The 21,033-nt window shown below is 37.5% G+C and overlaps 1 protein-coding gene across 2 annotated transcripts in view; it reads right to left on the bottom strand.

The window, feature by feature from the left end:
* CDKL4 (cyclin dependent kinase like 4) overlaps positions 1 to 21,033 on the bottom strand; it is a 30,249-nt gene that overhangs the window by 8,796 nt on the left and 420 nt on the right. For both annotated transcript variants that reach the window (XM_069494757.1, XM_069494756.1), the window contains exons 2-4: positions 17,206 to 17,327; positions 12,179 to 12,251; positions 6,528 to 6,618 (exon numbers count right to left, since the gene is read on the bottom strand). In XM_069494757.1, coding sequence (XP_069350858.1) covers positions 6,528 to 6,618; positions 12,179 to 12,251; positions 17,206 to 17,327 — 286 coding nt within the window. The remainder of the gene's footprint in view (positions 1 to 6,527; positions 6,619 to 12,178; positions 12,252 to 17,205; positions 17,328 to 21,033) is intronic.

The raw sequence follows: 21,033 nt of genomic DNA, 5'->3' as shown, positions 1-21,033 counted from the left end.
TTCTAACTCCTGGTACCTGTGAACGTGATCTTATTTGGAAACAGGGTTTTTGCAGATGTAATTAGTTAAGATGAGGTCATACTAGATTAGGGTGGACTCTAAATCCAATGCCTTCCTACAAGAAGGCCACACAGGCACCCAGAGACACAGAGGGAGACTGCTATGTGATGTCAGAGGCAGAGACTGGGGTGACGCAGCTGCAAGCCCGTGAGCACCACGTTTCCCCACAACCATCAGAAGCGAGGAGAGAGGCGTGGAAGGATCCTGCCCTAGAGCCTCCAGAGGGAGCATGGCTCTGATGAAAACTTCATTTCAGACATCTGGCCTCCAGAACAGTGAGACAGTAAATTTCTGTTGTTTTAAGCCACACAGATTGTGGGAATTTATTATGGCAGCCCGAGGAAACTAATGCAGTGCTGTACAACTGCATTAAACTGATTTTTTGGCTGGGCGCGGTGGCTCACACCTGTAATCCTAGCACTCTGGGAGGCCGAGGTGGGAGGATCACTTGAGGTCAGGAGTTCAAGACCAGCCTGAGTAAGAGAAAGACCCTGTTTTTACTAAAAACAGAAAAAGTTAGCCAGGCATGGTGGTGCATACCTGTAGTCCCAGCTACTCAGGAGGCTGAGGTGGGAGGATCGTTTGAGCCAGGAGTTTAAGGTTGCAGTGAGCTATGATGATGCCACTGCACTCTAGCCCAGGTGACAGAACAAGATGCTGTCTAAAAAAAAAAAAAAAAAAAAAAACCAAGAAAAAAGAAACTCTAATTTTTCTATCCAAATTTGTTACTTAGGATCCATTGACTCCTTGTGAGTCATGCATGGTGTGTGACAGGCAGATGACAGAACTGGGTGCAACCTCACTGCCCAGTCCTGCCCTACTACCACAGGTGTGGGCTGCCTGGGGCCAAGCACCTGCCTCCCAAGGGGGTGGCAGCCAATCCCACAATCAACACATGACGCTGAAGGACCAGGAACCCTACACATACATGACAGAGGAGGAACAACTGGAAACCAGCCCGGCTTGCAGAGATGAGCTAATGGGCAATTCTCCTTGGTAAAGGCTTCAGGCAGCCGGCGTGGCTCTGCCACAAAAGATAGCTCAGAAAATAGCAAGTGAGGCTCTCATCAAAACACAGTCCTCACAGGAGCGGGAAAAGGAAATGACCCTTACTTACCCATTGCTCTTTTATAAAATTATATAAATTTTTAAATTATAAAAATTAATAAATGCCATATAGGAAATTTGGAAAATGGAGAAGAAGAAAGAAAATCACCACCACCGACAATTCTCACTGTTCACAGGTCAAGTCAGCTGTTTTACTTGTTTGGAACATCTTTTAACATAAAAGTCATATATGCTCACTACAGAGAATATGAAAAATAAAATCAACAGAAAGAAGGAAAATAAATCCAAGTTTTACCACTCAAAGATACCTTTGTGTTAGTCTTTTGGTGTATTTTATTTTTATAAAATAGTTTTATTTTTTTATAGCATAATTTTTTGAGTACTTTGATCATATGGTATATATAATTTTGTGTCTTCACTTTTTCATTTCATTCTGTATACATACCATGTTATTATAAACTCTTCCTAAACTTGAGTTTAATGTCTGCATAAGTTTACCAAATGCCAATGCCGTGATTTCCTTTACTTTTCCCCCAAATCTTTCAATAGTTTGCCATTATAAATAATGCCAGATTGAAAATCTCTGCACAAAGCTTTTTCTCTATTTAGTATTATTCTGTAGAATGAATTTCTAGAAGTGGAATTACTAGACTGAGATGTATGAGCATCATTTATAAAATTACTAGAGTAATTCATATTATTTGTAGAAAACTCAGAAAATACAAATAAATAAATAAAGAAAGAGAGAAGAAAGTAAAAATCACCTACCACCCAGACAGAAACCATGTCAACATTTTGGTGCGTTTCCTTTCTTTCTTGACTTTTCTTAATATTACACACCCAAACACACAAAGAATTGAGGCCACTCTATGCAGTTTTGTATTCTTTTTCATTTAGCCTCATGTTGTGAGCTGGAGTATTTTTTTGTGTCATTAAAATTCTTTAAAAATCCAAATTTTAATGTATGATATTAAATCATAAAAATTCTTTAGCCATTTCCTTATTTCTGAATGGTTAGGTTCCTCTGAATTTTTTTCTCAGTAATAAGTGGTTCCACAATGGACATTATGTTGTATTATTTTTTGGGGTAGTATATTGGGTTATGAGACAATTAAAGGTTCAAAGGACACTTCAAAAAGTTTTTGATGGGCCGGGCGCGGTGGCTCACGCCTGTAATCCTAGCACTCTGGGAGGCCGAGGTGGGAAGATCGCTCGAGGTCAGGAGTTCGAGACCAGCAGGAGCAAGAGTGAGAACCGCCCCGCCCCCCCCCCCCCCCCCCCGCGGTCTCTACTAAAAATAGAAAGAAATGATCTGGACAGCTAAAAATATGTAGAAAAAAATGAGCCGGGCATGATGGCACACGCCTGTAGTCCCAGCTACTCGGGAGGCTGAGGCAGGAGGATCGCTTGAGCCCAGGAGTTTGAGGTTGCTGTGAGCTAGGCTGACGGCACTCTAGCCTGGGCAACAGAGTGAGACTCTGTCTCAAAAAAAGAAAAGTTTTTGATAAAAATTAACAAACCGTTTTTCTCAAGGATTTGTTCTAAACTGTGTTTCCATTAAAAACAATTTTGTGAGCTCTGAGTGGTTATTGTCTGAAAGATCTTTGCTAGCTTCATTGGAGAAGAGAGTAACGTTTGAATGTGCATTTCTTTGCTATCAGTGAAGAGGAAGATTATTTCATGTGGTTAGCCTTTTCTTTCTTCTGCGAACTGTCGGTTAACATCTTGCAAATTTTTCTACTCAGAGCTTTTTGGGTTTTCTTCCCCTTACAATCTACATAAGCTCTTTTATGTCAACCTATTAATTGTCAATCTTGAAATATTCTGTCCCTTGATTGCTTTAAATTTTTTTTATCTCTGTGTATATCTATATTTTTATATCTATATAATTTAAGTTCCCCCTTCATATTTATATATATGGGAAAATATACATAACATAAAATTTACTATTTTAACCATTTAAAAATGTACAGTTCAATGGCATTAAGTACATATATACACAGTGTTGTGCAACCATCGCCACGATCCATCTGCAGAACTTTTTCATCACCCTAGCCTGAAACTCTGTACCCATTAAATACTAACTCCCCATCCCCTCTCCCCTCAGCCCTGATAACCACTACTCTTTTTTCTGTCTCCATGAACTTGACTATTCTAGGTAGCTTATATAAGTGGAATGGTAAGTATTTGTCCTTTTGTGTTGGCTTATTTTACTTAGCTTAACATTTTCAAGGTGCATCCACGTTGTAGCATGTATCAGAATTTCATTCCTTCTTAAGGTTGAATTATATTCCCTTATATGTGTATACCACATTTTGTTTATCCACTCATCCTTGATGGACATTTAGATTGTTTCTACCTTGTGGTTACTGTGAATTATATTGCTATGAACACTGGTGTACAAATGTCTTAGAGTCCTTGCTTGCAGTTCTTTTAGGTATATACCTAGACATTGAATTGTTGGATCATATAGTGACTTCATGTTTAATTTTTTAAAGAACTGCCATACTATTTTCCACAGCAGCTGCACCATTCTACATTCCCAATAGCAATGCACAAGGGCTCAATTTCTCCATATTATCACCAACACTTGTTATTTTGTTGTGTATTTTTTTTAACAATAGTCATCCTAATGGGTGTGAAATGGTATCCCATTATGGTTTTAATTTGCATTTCCCTAATGATGAGTTGAGCATCTTTTCACGTATGGGTTGACCATTTTTATATTCTCTTTCAAGAAGTGTCTATTCTAGTCCTTTGCCAATTTTTAAGTTAGTTTTTGTTGTTGTTGAGTTGTAGGAGTTCTTTATACATTCTGGATATTAATTCCCTAGCAGATATAAATTTGTGAATACTTTCTCCCTTTCCATGGGTTGTCTTTTCACTCTGGTTTTAGTGTCCTGTGATGCCTGGTTAATTTTTCTCTATTTTTAGTAGAGACAGGGTCTCGCTCTTGCTCAGGCTGGTTTCAAACTCCTGAACTCAAGCTATCCTCCCGCCTCGGCCTCCTAGAGTGCTAGGAATACCGGCGTGATCCACTGTATCTGGCCTATAGTGTCCTTTGATGTACAAAAGTTTTTAATGTTGATGAAGTCCAATTTATCTATTTTTTCTTTTGTTGCTTATGCTTTTGGTGTCGCATCCAAGAAATCACTGTCAAGTCCAATGTCATGAAGATTTCCTTCCACATTTTCTTCTATGAGTTTTATAGCTTTACCTCTTACATTTAGGTTGGTGATTCATTTTGAGTGCATTTTTGTATATGGTGTAAGGTAAAGGATTCAACTTCATTTGTTTGCATGTGTATATCCAGTAGGAGCTTAAATTTTTACGTGATTAAGTCTAGTGAGCCAATGTTAGAATTTTGGCACAGATTAGGACCCCCTCCTTTGCCCTTTCATTCTAAATGACCAACTATGACCCCAATAATGACCTAAACTAGTACTTAAATAGCTTGAGCTGCAACCAGTACCTGAGCTTACACTTTGTGGAGCTTTTAGCCAGCACTGGCAGGGTCTTGTACTACTACTTTGCTTATGATAATATGGCAGAAGATATCATTATTGGAATCGCCACAGTGGGTTCACCATTCAGAGGCTTTTGGATGTGTTCATGTGGCCAAAATTTCTGAGACAGATGACCCTGCTATTGAACTCAGTTCTAAGGTCTTCATTCTGAGAAGAATGATGATGTTTGCTACGGGGAGACTCAGCAGAAAAGCAGGAATGCATATTCATGAAAAAAATCAAACATATTTGTACTTTCAGAAGAATTGCCAGTTTAAAAAGCCTTGCCAGCCCCTGAAGAAAAATCCCCAAAAAGAATATTTATGAGGTAACATTTATATGAAATGTTTCTTTTATGTTCTTGATGTTTATAATGGCATATGTGTGGTTTTCTCCAGTTATTTTTGTGAGCAAATTGGGTATTTTTGTAGTATAAAATAGATTTCCAGGAAAAACCACCAAATCTATGATATTGCATCTGTGCAATGTGTTATATGACCATTTCCCACTTAATTTCCTAAGTTCGGGATAATATGGATAGTAATATTTTTTCTACTTATTCCCCCCCCCTTTTTTTTTTTTTTTGCTTTGGCAATTATTCCTTTTTCTTTTTTTGTATTTCCTATATAGTTGAGATCATATTATAAACTTAAGTTTTAGCTTTCCTTTTTCACTTATCACATCTTAAACATTTCCTGATACCACTGAAAACTCCATAAACATCACTGCTAATGGCTGTCTGGCATTTCATGATATGGATGTACCACAGTACTAAGTGCAGTGTTTACAGCTTGATAGTCTTCCAGTGTTTGTCTGTTTCTCTTTTCAGCCACATGGCACAGGGACCAACTATCATTAGATTTCAATTTTTTTCTTTTCCTTTTTTTTAGTTTTTGAGACAGACTCTTGCTCTGTTGCCTGGGCTAAAGTATCATGGAGTCAGCAGAGCTCACAGCAACCTCAAACTCCTGGGCTCAAGTGAGCCTCCTGCCTAAGTCTGTAGCTGGGACTACAGATGTGCACCACCACGCCCGGCTAATTTTTTCCATTTTTAGCAGAGATGGGGTCTCGCTCTTGCTCAGGCTGGTCTTGAATTGCTGACATCAAGCGATCCTTCTGTCTCGGCCTCCCAGAGTGCTAGGATTACAGGAGTGAGCCACCGTGCCTGGCCAAGAGTCCAATTTTCTTACACTGCAAAGCACAGCAACCTCAGAAAGCTTTGATCAGTTTTTGTTTTTGCCCAACCCTAACAAATGCATTGCCAAGTCACCTGTGTTTGGGTCCTATCAGGATACTGATTATGTCCACACCCATATTGCAAGATGTATGTTGCTAATACATGTGTTGTGCCTGCTGAAAAGTGCTAGATTGAGGGAGAAACAATTATTTGTCCCTCCCTATCCCTTCAGTTCATCCTGTCTGGGAAGATTTCCTTTTTCTTAGCACTGTCTCTGCATCCTCTTTCTTTAATTTTCAGTGTACTCTTCTAGTCTCACCAGCTCCATGAAGTTTTTTTCATCCACTCTCGCCCACATTAATATTTCCCTCCAGGGAACCATCTGCACCTTCACTGTAGTACTTTATTGCCAATCATCTTGTATCATTCTTTGTTTCTTTCACTTTAGATTATAAATGCATGAAGAGCAGAAATGCTCTTATAATTCTTTTCCCCTCCTATGGGGCAAAGCACATAAAGGTGACATCCAATAAATTCTAGCTGAATGGAGCACAGTTGAAATGCAAACTAATGCACTAAAAGGCTAAAGTGATATTTTCCTTTTTGAATAACAACAATACAACATTTAGCATACATTCAATATCTAAAGAAAGAATTTAAACCATGTCATTTTATAATCATTTGAATTGGAAAGTCAGTAAGAAATTGCTACTTACTCATAATTCGTGCAAACCCAAAGTCACAGATCTTGATTATTCCTTGCTTAGTTATCAGAATATTTTCAGGTTTTACATCTCTGTGAATACACTGTAAGATAATATTTGATTATTTTTCTGAGCCATCAAAATGACAAAGAATAACATTAACAACTAGTTTAAACATGGATAAACAGCCTGTGAGATAAAAACAAACGCGGGTTTCCTTCATTTTTCTAAAAGAACTCAAACTGCCAATTTTCACTTGTAAATCTTATACCAAGAGAAAAAAACATATAAAAGTTGTTGCTATATTATTGAAGAAATTAAAATCATAATTGTTGCATATGAAAACTGTCTTTTTTTTTTTTTTTTTAAAGAAGTGAGTATCATGTAATTATTTCTTTCAATTTTTACTGGGCCCTATTTAAACCATAAGAGGTAAAACCCTAACTGAGATCAGACTCAGTGTACTTCTAGTAAGAATTGCTGGCATGTGAGAATCACAACTCAGGTTGAAAAACTGCAGATTTGAGAAATTGAAAAACATTTAAATGATAACAAAAACCAAAATTCACTTATAACTAGAATGACCATATTATTTATCATCCAAATCCAGCCACTTTCAAGAGTGAAAGAGAGCCCAACATAACAACCAAACCAGAACTGTCCTGAATATTATCAGAGACTCCAAAGCATTCTGCACCAGGGGATGAGGATCACTTCGGTTTCCTCAACACTGACCTAGGCTGGAATGATCAGCAGCCCTCCTGAGATGTCCCACAGTGCTGTCGGAGTCTCTCCTGGGAGAGCAGGGCCCCACTATGAAGTGCTCTCCTCTCAGAGAAATTCCTGCTCTTCTCTCCCAGGTGGCGGCCTTAGGATTTGCTGCCTCACCATAATGACCCCGAATGAAGCAGATGCTGCTCGCTGGACATGAGAGGGCCAAGCTGGGGCCCGAGTAAGCTCACGTATCATGATTCCAGAAATGGTTTTTCACGTGTGGATGTTCTGTGAGTAAACAACTCCGGTCCTACTCTTCAGAACTTCATCTTTCCAGTTTATCCACCCTCCCCAAAACGAAAATGGATAAAAATGATACTGATCTTCTATAACTGGACCCTCCTATAGAGCTGCGTACTTCTCAAAACACTTTCACCTGAATTATTTCATCCTCGCCACAATCCTGTGATTGCAGGTGGCTACTGACAGAGTCCACGAATTAAGTGTCACAATAATCAACCCTTTCTGCCTTACTTCTCTGCCACGCTGTCAGGCCCTTTAGGTATTCCTGTCAAATTGACAGTTTGGAAATAATTTCCTTTGCTTCTATAATAGCTATCTAGGAAGCGGAAAAAGCTGAACCCTAAATTCATTCTATGTCACAAAAATGGTACTGGTAACAGAACTATGTAGTCTCAATCACTGTCTACTGTTTCATAATTTATCTGAAGAACAGTTAGAAGAAACTTTTTTAGGCCCCTTAAGTTCTAAGGCCTTAGATACCAATTTAAAACAACACATTGTTGAAATATAAACCAATGCAGTTTTGATATCCTACCTTTTAAGCAACATATTTATGAAACTTAGACTAACCCTCTGAGCCAGTAACTCACTTATAATAGTCAATGGTTTCATTATTTCATTTTATATGTCCCTCAAATGAGTCTGCATCAAATTCTAAAATTTCTATACTACGTATGGCATTACAAAGTAAATGAATTTACACTGATATTTGTCTCTTGGCCTATTTAAATATCTTTTGGATCAAATGCAAATCCATGTGATATTTACAGCACTTATTTTTCAACAAAAATATACAAAGGCAAATGAAATATTGATATGTCCCAAAGAAACAGAAAAAGGTATTGGTGCAGGTAAAAGAAGCTACTGACAAAGATGGATAGGATATCGAACAAAGAAAAAGGGAGTAAAAATAATTGGAACTCTAAGAAACAGAGACTAGGGGACAGAAGGCACTTAGACACATAGCATTCACTTTCTCCACGGCAAAGTCACACTCACTGGAAACTGTCCACAATGCCTTTTGCAATCAGCTTCCCCCAAAGAATAAGAAACATGCAAGTCTCTGTTAACAGAAGAATTTTAATAAATGGTTAAATAAACTTGGGTTTTATACACAGCTTTTAGCAAACATTGCTCAGGTTGGGTTATTGTGGCTGATGTTAAATCTCATTTTTATTGGCTCACAAGCCAGCAAGAAGAGGTATTCATGGTATTTTAAACCTGACTTTCAACTTTAAGAATCATATCTGTTAAACACCAATGACGGAACAAGGTAGAAATAAATTAAAAGATAAATAAATAAATTAAAAGATAAATAAATAAATAAATAAAAAATCTCTAGAAACTTCCACACCAAAAATTGCTTCTTATGTAGCCCAGTTGAACAACAAGTAGTTTTCTATTATCTGAGAAGGCTGTTTTCATTGACATGAAAACAATAGCGATGGATGTTCATACGTCAAAGAGAAAGAAAAGAGATCCCTCTTCGACAACCAAAACATGAATATCAATGAGATGCTGATGGATGTTATATCCTGACAGATCTCAGAAATTACTGTAGGTTTGCCTTTTTGAGTTGAAGCTCTTTCTCTCTAATAACACATCAAATATATAAAAATCCATGCATTTTTCATAATGATGTTAAGTGGATCACTTTAGTTACCTCACTCTAGCGATGTTATAGGGTAAAATGGAACAAAATGACGAGGTATTTTCTTAAGTCCAGTGCTTCTCAAAATTTAATGTGCACACAAATCACCTGGCGCTCTTATTAAAATGCAGATTCAGATTCGGTAGATCTGGAGCGGGCTGAGAGTCTGCATTTCCAACAAGTTCCTGCGTGATCTCTAGGCACCCTACTTTGTGTAGCACGGCCTTAAGCCCTTACTACTTTAGCCTTCATTGTCCTGCTTAGGATCACGACTCTGGAGACGGGAAGGCGCACATGGTCTCCACAGGCTGAGAGACGTGCATCTGCCGAGACACCAGGGGCCAGGCTGCCTTTTCTATTCTTTGAGAGTGTCATGAGGGTCCTTTTAAAAATAAGCAGAGTATAAAGGTTTTAGACTCTTTATTGTAACAGATTATACATGACAGATTTTTTTTCCTTTGTATGCATTTTATTTATTTATTTTTTGAGACAGGGTCTGGCTCTGTTGCCCAGGCTAGAGTGCAGTGGTGTCATCATAGCTCACTGCAACCTCAAACTCCTGGGCTCAAGTGATCCTCCTGCCTCAGCCTCCCAAGCAGCTGGGAATACAAGGGTGGGCCACCATGCCTGGCTAATCTTTCTATTTTTTGTAGAGATGGGGTCTTGCTCTTACTCAGGCTGGTCTCGAACTCCTGACCTCAAGTGATCCTCCTGCCTCAGCCTCCCAGAGTGCTAGGATTACAGGCGTGAGCCACATCGCCCAGCCTGTATGTATTTTAATTATAGATAAAATATAAGATAGACATACAAAGGCATATCACAGCATAAGAAAATGAGATAACCAGAGTTCAGAAGTTATTTCCCTCTTGGAGGAGGGAAGTTTGTCTGAAAAATTATCCATTTTTAATAGAGGACAAAGATTATCAATGGGATAGTTTCAACATTTTAATGCTTAATATATAGAGTGTGTTGTTCTAAGCAGTGAAATGATGGCAGTTGCATTGAGCTACAATAATGTTTGGGTCTGCTGGAAATAATAAGTCACTAGCAGGTTGAACACTGATTGATTGAATGATTCATTCATCCATCCATCCATCCATCCATTCATCCAGTTATTTAATAAATATTTAGTGAGCACCTCTTACATTAAAAGATCCAATCTAGGAATTAAAAAGATACAAAAATAAAGCAACCACAGACATTGCATTCAAGCTTATAGCCTAATATACAGGAAAGTGCCCGATTATGCAGGAATAAAGTACAAACACTATGGTAAATAGTATTTTTAGAAAACCATTTTCACTGCCTGTAAAACTCCTGCAGCAAATTGGTACCTCCTCTAGCATGGTGGAAAGCAACAGAGATAGGGATTCAAATCAGCATCATCTTTATTAAGTATCTGAAAGCGCAATTTGCCTCATGAAAAATAGGTTTATATATTTTATGAAAAATATCCTTCTATATTAATAGAAAATAAAAGTTTTTGGTTTAATCTAATAAAAACTTCACTGACTTTCTTAAATATAAAGAAAGCTTCCTCTAAGTATTGAAATTTATTTCCATGGTCTTGTAATTTCTTTTTCAGCAATCCTAGACTCCCATGGTGGGCATTCTGCTGGCATCAAAACTGACCATATGGTACTCTGTATCATTCATTGCCTCAGCGCTGTCTCTGTCTAGGCACCAACTCAAAAGGTCCAGAGACATTTTTTAAAACCTATCTTTATAGCAAAAGTATTGAGGAGCAACTTGAAGAAGCTCTCATTGGCCTAAGATAGAACAAGTTGAGCATCACAGAGAACGACAACTGCAAAGGATTGAAAACATCACATAATATAAAATCTGTGTTTATAACGGTGCCCCACTCTCCCCCCTAAAACCTGTCATTGTTCACTTTTGGAGGCTGCAAAGATACCAACCCATCACTCTGAGTATTGACAAAAGAAATCCTCACATATTTATCTTATTGTATTTTACAGTAGCCAGAGTCCATGAGGGTAAGTTCTTTTTCACACAATTCCAATTAATAAATGCAGAAGGAATAACAGAATTAGAAAGTTACCATGTTTTAACCCTAATGAAATACTAGATACAGGCAATAATCATCACTGGATGTCAGACCATCAGGGAAAAAAGCTTGACAGGGAAATTTATAACGGAGAGGATCGAACTAATCCCTCCTGAGCCCGTTAATGAATTTTAACAAGATGAAAAGTGGGATGAAGTGTAGGGCACCACATATGAAGTGCTCTTATCTAAAAAAACTGAACTTCAATATGAGCAAGCCTCTAGATATAAATTCCAATTTATAGGAAATAAGGTGAAAGGACAAGTCAAATTACAGACAGGAGCAATCAGCCAGAATTAGTCCTATAACACAGTAGTATCCAAAGTGTGGTTCTTGAACCAGCAGCTTCAGTATCATCTGGGAAAATGTGAGACATGCACATTCTCAGGCCATACCCCAGACCTACTGAACCACAAACTCTGGGGAGGGGCCCAGCAAGCTGTGTTTTAAAAAGCCCTCTAGGTGATTCTGCTGCATGCTAGAGTTTGAGAACTATGGCTCTAAAAATTTAATGGCCTAAAAAAAAGGTGGGGGGGGGAGGGGAACTTAAGATTGCTACAGAGCAAAAGATTGTAGTGATGTAAAAACCAAAGAAGTATCATGGTGGATTATTTTACCCATATCCTGACAAATTATTAACATTTTAACCCAATTTAAAAATAATCATAAGAGTCATCGTACTGTGGCAAAAGGAAACATTACGTTTATACAAACTTTTAATTCATAAGAATTAGTAATTTGATTCTTATAGAAACTGGAGAAGGGCCATGAACAATGCATCGCTTTTCCTCACATTCTGTGACTTTCTTTTGTCTTGCTCCTCGAGTTCTTTCCCTGTGTTCTTTAGCTCTTCACATAGACCCCTGAGCTCTTTAGAAGAAAAGAGTTATGAAGAAATTAACAGATACATCAGAAAATGTTACTTACATTATGTTTATGACAGAAATTAAGAGCTTGAAGTGTTTGCCATAACACACTTTTGATCACTCCATCAGCAACTCTGTGGGAAAAAATAAGAAAAGGAAATGAAAACTCTGAGGATGGAGTCCAGAAGCCAGGCCTGGGGACAGAAGTGAAAGGGTGGGGGCTTGTCATGGTCAAAGAACACAGTGCCAAGGTGTTATTATAGTTATTAATTTTTTTTTGTAATTTGAAATTTTTACTTCTGTAAAATGATACATGCTTATGAAAATTCAAACAATATAGAAAAGCAAAGGGGTGAAAAGTGTTGACTAAAACCTTGCTACCCCAAAATAGCTGCTATAACTTATGGTGGATGTCTCTTCAGGCATCTCTGTTCCTTTACCTCTCTCTCTCTTTCTCTCTGCATTTACTTTTTAACTTTAACTTTAAATAAATACATTCAAATGATTTAAAATTTAAAAAGTATGAGTATATTTTTGAAGTCCTCTCTGATACCTGCCTAACCACCCATTTACTTTCTGCTATCCCACCCTCTGCCTCTCTGAGAAACATTTTCTGCATAGAGGTACAAATACTGACATGTGCGCATAAATTTTAGTGGCTGTAAAGGAGCTCCTTCTCTGGATGCATCGTAATTTTCTTGGTCTCCACTGATGAGCAGTTAGGTTGAGCCAAGTTTTGTTTCTAGAAAGACTTCAATGAATATCTGTAATCATCCATTTTTTTGCAGTTATGCAATTTATCTTCTTAAGGTAAATTCCAGAAGTGAGATTTCTGGGACCAATAATAGGCACATATTACATTTTGATCTTATAGGGATGAACTTCAGATGAACCTAGGACCTGGTTTTGCAGGATAAAAGGTGTACTTGGAAGATGGCTCTTCAATTTATCCAGTTCATGTTGGTGGTAAACATTCAAGCATGTGCTGGAGTTATTTTGTACTAGTTACTTGTACCCGGTAAACAGGCAGGTTTATGGACAAAGAGGAGGCCAGGGAGAATAAAGATCCCAATAGAAAGGGAGGTGTGAGCTTCTTGTCCCTAGTAGGATCATCACTCTGTATAGAAAATTTTGGAAGATATCCTGGGCAGGTGTATTTTCCATTGGGGAACTGGGGATCTGGGAAACTTGTATTCTGTCTGAGAGTATTCTACTTTATGTAACCATCTCTGTAAATTACAGCAATTACATTCCCTTTAACTTTTCTGTTGGTGTCTTTCCATCATTCCCATCACTGTCCCATGACGATGCCTTCGCATTTACATACTGCCAAACTACCCTCTCCAGGGAAGGTTATACCCATTACACTCCCACCAAACATCTGTGCATAAAAATCCCTATCTTCTCCTTGTCTTGCCAACATTTGGTTTTGCCAATGTTATGTTTGCCAATCTGTGGTTAAAATAAAGAGATATCTCATTTTGGTTTGTATTTGCATTTCATTAATTTTTAGAGATTATTAATTTTCAAATGATTATTAGATACTACATTTCTTCTTTTGTGTATTTCTATTTCCTGGCCTTTATAGATTTTTAAACTGATCTGTTTACTCATATTGATTTATGAAGACTCAATGTATATCAGAGTCTGTTATATATGCTGCAAATATTTTTCTCAGTGTGTTATTTGTCTTTCAGCCCTGTTGATGGAGATGGGGCTGTTGTTTGCATATCTTCAAATCTCTGAAACACAAGGGTTTCTTTACCAAATGTCCACTAAAAGGATTTTTTAATTAAAAATCTATAATTATGTAATACTATAAACATATTCATCACTCAGATTTAATATTTTGTCATATCTGGACAATTAAATCGTATATTTAGATCACTTTTAAAAAATGGAATGTATGCAGATGTCGCTGGCTTTGCGGAGCAGTGGGACGGCCTGTGCACGACCCAGGAAAGACACTGGCTACAAGATACCCCCACGTGCGGCTGAAGTGCACGTAGAGAAACAGCAACCAGCGTACGGAGGTATTTTTCTGAGAGCAGTTTCCTGATGTCAGATCACACTATGGTGGCATGCCCTTGACATCAGCGGGCCCGTGGCAACCCTTTCGACGCCAGCTCTTCTAATTATTAATACTATGAAAGCACTTAATTCTCAGTATTCCATCCCTTTTTACTTGAAATTTCTATTTCCTGCAATGAATTCTGATATAACTTTATCCTTCTCCCCCTTTACCTAGAGCCAAAACTGAAAGAACACAGTTTACATTTTTTAAATAAGAAGCAGAAAGAACAGTATAGCCATTTTGAACACTGAGACAGGATGCCAGAGTTCAAATCCCAGCTGTGCTGCTGCTGCTTAGTTTTATAACCTTGGACACCATATTTAAACTCTCTGTGCCTTCAGTTTTCCTCATGTATAAAAATAGAATAATATCTCACAAGTTTATTGAGAAATCTATCCCCTAAACGTCTAAGTTTTAACACCTACACAGGTTCAGGAGATGAGGGTCTGAGATCAGATGAGGCTGGTAGATGGATGGGACTGAGACCCCAGTACAATTTGTATGCACATAAAAACAAATACAGCATTAGGTATCAAGTACTATAACATGGATAAAAATAAAATTCTACAGGGATTCAAAGGAGGAATGCAATTCCACCCACATGAAGGAATCTCAGAGATGTTAAGATTTTCTAGGATCTCATATTTTAAAGACTATGATAGAGAAAGGGAAAGTGAAAAAAAAGGCTAGAGTATTCTAGGCTGAAGAAAGAAGAGCATGAGCTAAATCCTACAACAGGAAGCCTTAGGGTACATATAGGGAAGAGAAAGATGTGTGGTTCAAAATAAACTGGTACATGTATTGTATGTTTTAGTTTCAGGGCCTTGAACAACATGTGAAGTAAGCATAAATTTCTAACTTAATGAAAATGTATGTGAATTTATAAGATGGCTGAACAAATCTAACCTCTAAGTTAACACATAACACCCTATTTAGCTCATAATAAAGTTGAACTATGAATTAATATGCCATTTAATCTGTTTTTATATTAATTTTTATTTTAAGAGTAATATCTGTACATTCACAGAATATTGGGAAAACTCAAAATAAATATTCAATTACACTTAACATTCTACCATGTTACCTCATTTTTTTCATATACCATCTCAGGAATATTTACCCAGGAAATTATTCTTCTGCAGCATGCTTTCTAATGGATGCATAGTGCACCATTGTTTGGATATACCAAAATGCATGTAACCAATTCTTTACTATTGGAAAATTAGGTCAGTCCCGAAATTTTTGTTGTAAATGCTATGTTGAATATTCATATGTATAACTGTTTGCCCCATCTGATTATTTTCTTACTATAAATATCTCTAAATGGAATTGCTTGGTCAAAAGATGAAAACAGTTTAAAAAATTTTTATACATTTTGCCAAATTTCCCTTGTATTCTAATTACCTTCTTTCTAGCTATGAATTAGGTTTGATCTCCTGACTATTAACACTCCCGAGTATATCGATTTTTGAAAAATCTTTGCCAAATTTAATTGGTGAGAAATGATACCTTGCTTAAAAATTTTGAATTTCTTTGATTAAGGGAGGATAAACATGTTTTCTTAGGTGTATTTGTCATTTCTCCTCTCTTTTTTAATGATTTGCTTTTTCAGGTCCACGGGAATGTAAGGTTCATAAGGTCAGCCTACTTTTTTTATACGTTTTGTCACTGCTGTATCCTTAGCACCCAGCCAGGTGCATAGGGTGCATTCATGACATTTTTGGGGAATGAATTATCTTTTCTAATTGGGTGTTGATCTTTTTAAAAAAATTTATTTGTAAAATCTGCATATGCAGATATGACATTTATCTATCTTGGCAAATAGTTTACCCAATTTTCCATTTTATTTTTTAGGTTTTGTTGATGGTACTTTTTTGTCAAAGGGAATCTCTAAACTACTACGATTTAATATTTGGCAGTTAAAGGTCCCTTTCTCTGCTTTTTAAAAAAATTCTTGATTTAGTCTAACTTTTTCAAGTTTCAACAAAACCCCTTGGTACTCTGATTAGAATTTTGTGTAATAACTAAATAAATTGGAGAGGCAATATCTTTATAATAATGAATATGTCCATCCAGAAATATATGTTCATTTAAATAAAATCCTTTATGTACCTTGGATAAGTTTTATAGTTGTCTTTATGTAGAATCTGAACAATTCTTTTTACCTTTTATCCTAAACTTTTTTTGTTGCAGTTAATATTTGAATGGGATCCCTCTCTTTTTCTAAGTGCTGATTGATAAAAAAAAGCTGTTAGTTTTTTAATGTAGTGGTATGGGAGTCACTATACTGAATTCCATTAGTTTTAATAACTCTTCAGGTGATTCTCTTTGATTTTATAGAACAATAATACCATGCAAATAAGGACAATTTTATCTCATTTCCAAAAGCTATTAATTTTGTTTTTCTTATTACATTACATTGGCTAGAGCTCTCAGAACAATGTTAATTTATAATGGTGACAACCGACATCCTTGTCTTGTTTCTTATTTTCATGGAAGTTCTTTTAGTGTTTTATTACTGAGTATAAAACTGGCTGCTGATTTGAAGGGGGTTCTGTGTGTGTCTTAAGAAATTATTCTTTTAAGCCTAGTTGCTGAGGTTATTTTAACAAAATAATCAGGACAAGATGCAGAATTTATCAATATTTCACATTTTCCAGTTTTACCAATCATATATATTTTTTATCCTTTAACTTATTAGTGAATTATATGAATAAATTTCCTAATATCAAACCATGGTTTCTTCCTTAAATTCAGATAATCCAACATTTAATTTAGCCTCAAAATGCATCATGATTTATATTTGCAGTAGATTTGTCTTCCTAATTATAATTCTTCTAGGTAAATCTTCATTTGCCCTTCGGGGACATCCTGACACTGGAGAGGGACTGAGTGTCATAAGTATCACAGCAGAAAAGGGAACTGTGGCTGGGTTTGAAATTTGCCATGGTTAATTCCACATATAATGAAACTGGAAGCTGGCCATACAGAGCTTCAGTTTCTAGATGACTTACCCATTTGGGCTTCTTTCCAGCTCATTTAAAAGTGTATGATCACAGTATTCAAAAACTAAATGCATTTTCCTTTTTCTCCTGAACACCTCAATGAGGTTCACAAGGTTTGGGTGTTTTAATTGCTGCAAAGGAATCGAAATATGAAGTTTAGTATCTGTTTCTAGCAACAGTTTCTCCCCTTACAATGTTTTTTTTTTTTTTTTTTTTTGAGACAGAGTCTCACTCTGTTGCCCAGGCTAGAGTGAGTGCCGTGGCGTCAGCCCAGCTCACAGCAACCTCAAACTCCTGGGCTTAAGCGATCCTCCTGCCTCAGCCTCCCGAGTAGCTGGGACTACAGGCATGCGCCACCATGCCCGGCTAATTTTTTGTATATATATATTTTAGTTGTCCATATAATTTCTTTCTATTTTTAGTAGAGATGGGGTCTCACTCTTGCTCAGGCTGGTCTCGAACTCCTGAGCTCAAACGATCCGCCCACCTCGGCCTCCCAGAGAGCTAGGATTACAGGCGTGAGCCACCGCGCCCGGCCTCCCCTTACAATGTTAAGAACACAAGACCTTGCTGTGTGCATCTCTTATGGAGAATTTTATTACAGTTACTAGTAACAGAAACTGCTCTTAGTAAGAATCATAGAAACTTAAAGTTGGAAGCAATTTAAGAATTCATCTAATGTACCTATAATACATGGTAACTAAACCACTTGAATCTCTCTGGTGAAAGCAAATAAAGTATACAACTTAAAATACAAGCACTAAAACAAAAAATACTTTATGTATTTTATGAAGACTCTAAATATCCAAGCCATAAATTAAAAAATTGAGGAAATAGAATTATTGCATAAAAGACCATAAAAATCACTAACACTTTTTTAGTTTACATATTACTATGGATTGAATGTAAATGTTAGCTGGATTTAAACTCAGTCTGGATTCTAGCATTGGCTCTCAGCAACATTAGATCTCAACCCTCAGATCTGATTAAACTGCCTTTTCTAGGGGTCCCTACAGTCAGTCTGTTTTAAATTTATTCATTATATTTTCAGCTTTCTTCTTTGATTCTGTTGTTTTCTCTTATGCTTAGATGTTTTATGTGTTAAATTCTATTCCTAGACTAAAACATTTCACAGGACAGCCTCTGTTTAATATTGTAAACCAAAAGAGAAATGCTGATCAAGTAAGATAGTCCATCACTAGAGTAACTATATGATTTTATTATCCAAACCAGGGTAATAAGGATAAGCTGGGACTATCTCAGACAAACCAGCACATTGTGGTCACCCTTCCTATAACTAGGGTGACCATATAATTTAGCATATATACTAGAACACTTCTGAAATGGATGTGAACCAGATGGGACACTGGGACAAAAACTATAAAGCAGGACTGTCCTGGGCAAAACAGGATATATAATCACTCTTATTCATAACTCATCTTCTCTGTTGTTTTCCCAGTATAGCAGACTAACCAACTTTCCAAATTCTGTATTATTCACCCAGAAAGATAGATAAAGAGAGAGGGCACAGTATTTTGTATATAGTAGAAGCTCAATAAATATTTTGCAGGCCCAGTAGAGAGTTTTAGATACAGGGGCTTACATTGTATGCCTCTACTTCATTATCTATAAGCATGGCTTGACAAAAAAAATATCACCCTACAACTGCATGCCTCCTGGTCAACAGTTTGAGAAAAGAAAATTCATTATACATTAAAAATATGCCCAGGCTGAGGAGGGAGGACTGCTTGAGCCTAGGTGTTCGAGATCTGCCTGGGCAACATAGTGAGACCCTGTCTCTTAAAAAACAAAAAGAAAGAAAAGAAATGCCAAGAGCCAACCCTGTCTCTAAAACAAAAACAAAAACAAAAACAAAAAAAAAAAAAAGAAAGAAAAGAAATGCCAAGAGCACCAAATCAATTTGCTTTCTATGTGCTTAACTGCCTAAAAGAGCAGAAAGGTGAATGGGGGAGACAGGTCCCGTAGAAAGCCACTTGCTTTGTGCTGCTGCAAAACCACAGTATGCACACGAAGCAGTGTACCTTCCAGGGGAGCAAGGGATTCACAGGTGCTACCATTCAAGGCAATGTCAAGGCTTAACCTGGTCAAATCTCCTGTCTTACTCAACAAGGTAGCAATTTATACCTCCTTTGCAAATGGAGTTAACTTAGCCCAGAAAAACAGCAAGTTGCCTAAACTAAAACAGGTAGTAAGGAGGGGAGGCAAATCAGATTTAAATAACAGGAATATATGGAGAAAGTAAAGGCGATTTATCATGGAAGGACTACGTTCATGGCATGCATGCTGCAACATACCATACACAGAAAATATGTACATTCTGAGAACCATCACCAGAGACCAAGCTGAGATGAAATCTAGCTACTTTTTTTTCTTTAAATCTCATTCTCAGGTTGGGGAACTTGCAACGGAGAGGTACTATCTGAGCATTAACTTTATTTGCAGACTTGGGAGGTAGAGACTGAAGGGTAAAACCATTATTATTTTTTTTTTTTTAGAAAACAACACTGTCTGGTTCAGACCCAGCCTGCGGCTCATCAACCCATTGATGGTGCCAGAGCAGCCTGGCTTACCAGCCCCCCTCTGCTGGCTAAGAGGTAACAGTAAGCCGTTTTTTATCATAATGGATGTGTTCTTAAAAACTCTGTGTATCAAATTATATTATATTAATTAATTGATTGATTTTTTTGAGACAGAATCTTGCTCTGTCACCCAGGCTGGAGTGCAGTGGTGCGATCATAGCTCACTGCAACCTCGAATTCCTGGCTCAGGAGCTCCTCCAATCTCAGCCTCCCAAGTAGCTCAGACTACAGGCGCATATGTCCCGCTAACTTTTTCATTTTGTTGTAGAGACAGGGCTCTCACTGTGTTGCCCTGGCTGGTCTTGAACTGCTGGGCTCAAGTGATCCCCCTGCCTCAGCCTCCCAAAGTGCTGGGATTATAGGTGTGAGACACTTGCCTGGTCTCAAATTATATTTTAAACAAAACACTCGAACATATCATTTGAGGAAACCTGCTGCAAATAATATTTGAAAAGGAGAGATAATGATAACTATTAATAATAATTATCATCCCCCTATACAAACTGAATTTCTATTTTTTTTTTTTTAAACAGATCACATGGCAACAGTGAAGGTCTGCTGTGCGTCCTTGAGGAAATCACAGGGTCTCGTTACTTAGTGTGTGGCCCAGGAACCAGCAGCTTTTGCACTGGCGAGGCACTTGTTAGAAATGCAGAATCTCAGGCCCACCCCAGACTTCCTGCCTCAGAATCTGCATCTCGACAAGACTCTCAGGGGATTTATGCACATTAACATTTGAGAAGTGCTGCCCCAGGCCTCAGTTTCCTCTGCAATAAATAAGGGCACTGGATAAGAGGCATCTCTAAAGTCCCTGATCGTTCTTAAAGTATATGGTTTTTAGGATAAGAAAAAATTTATATTGAGAATTTATGAATCTTACGTGCTCAATCCTATCAGAGTAAAAACAACGATAACAAAAACCTCTGTATAAAAAAAGTATACATCACTGGGTGTGACATTCAGTACATCTAGGATCCTGCCATGCAGTGCAGAAACGGACCAATCAATGTCAGTGCCTCCCGGGGCAACGGCAGGCCAGTGGGACTCCCTGTGTCAGGAGGTGCTCTTTCAGTTTCTGGTTGGTGAGGGACAGTATTTTTGTGGGGGGACATCCAGAAGAGGGTTAGGGTTTTGGGGGGGTGGGTTTGGAGGGACTATAAACACTGAGGTGCGAGGACTTAGGACAGCGTGGATATTCACCAACCAGAATGCAAGTACTTCAATGTAACAATCTACA

Source organism: Eulemur rufifrons, chromosome 19 (assembly GCF_041146395.1).
Source record: "Eulemur rufifrons isolate Redbay chromosome 19, OSU_ERuf_1, whole genome shotgun sequence".
Lineage (NCBI taxonomy): Eukaryota > Metazoa > Chordata > Mammalia > Primates > Lemuridae > Eulemur > Eulemur rufifrons.
This window is presented reverse-complemented; position numbering and strand designations above follow the sequence as displayed.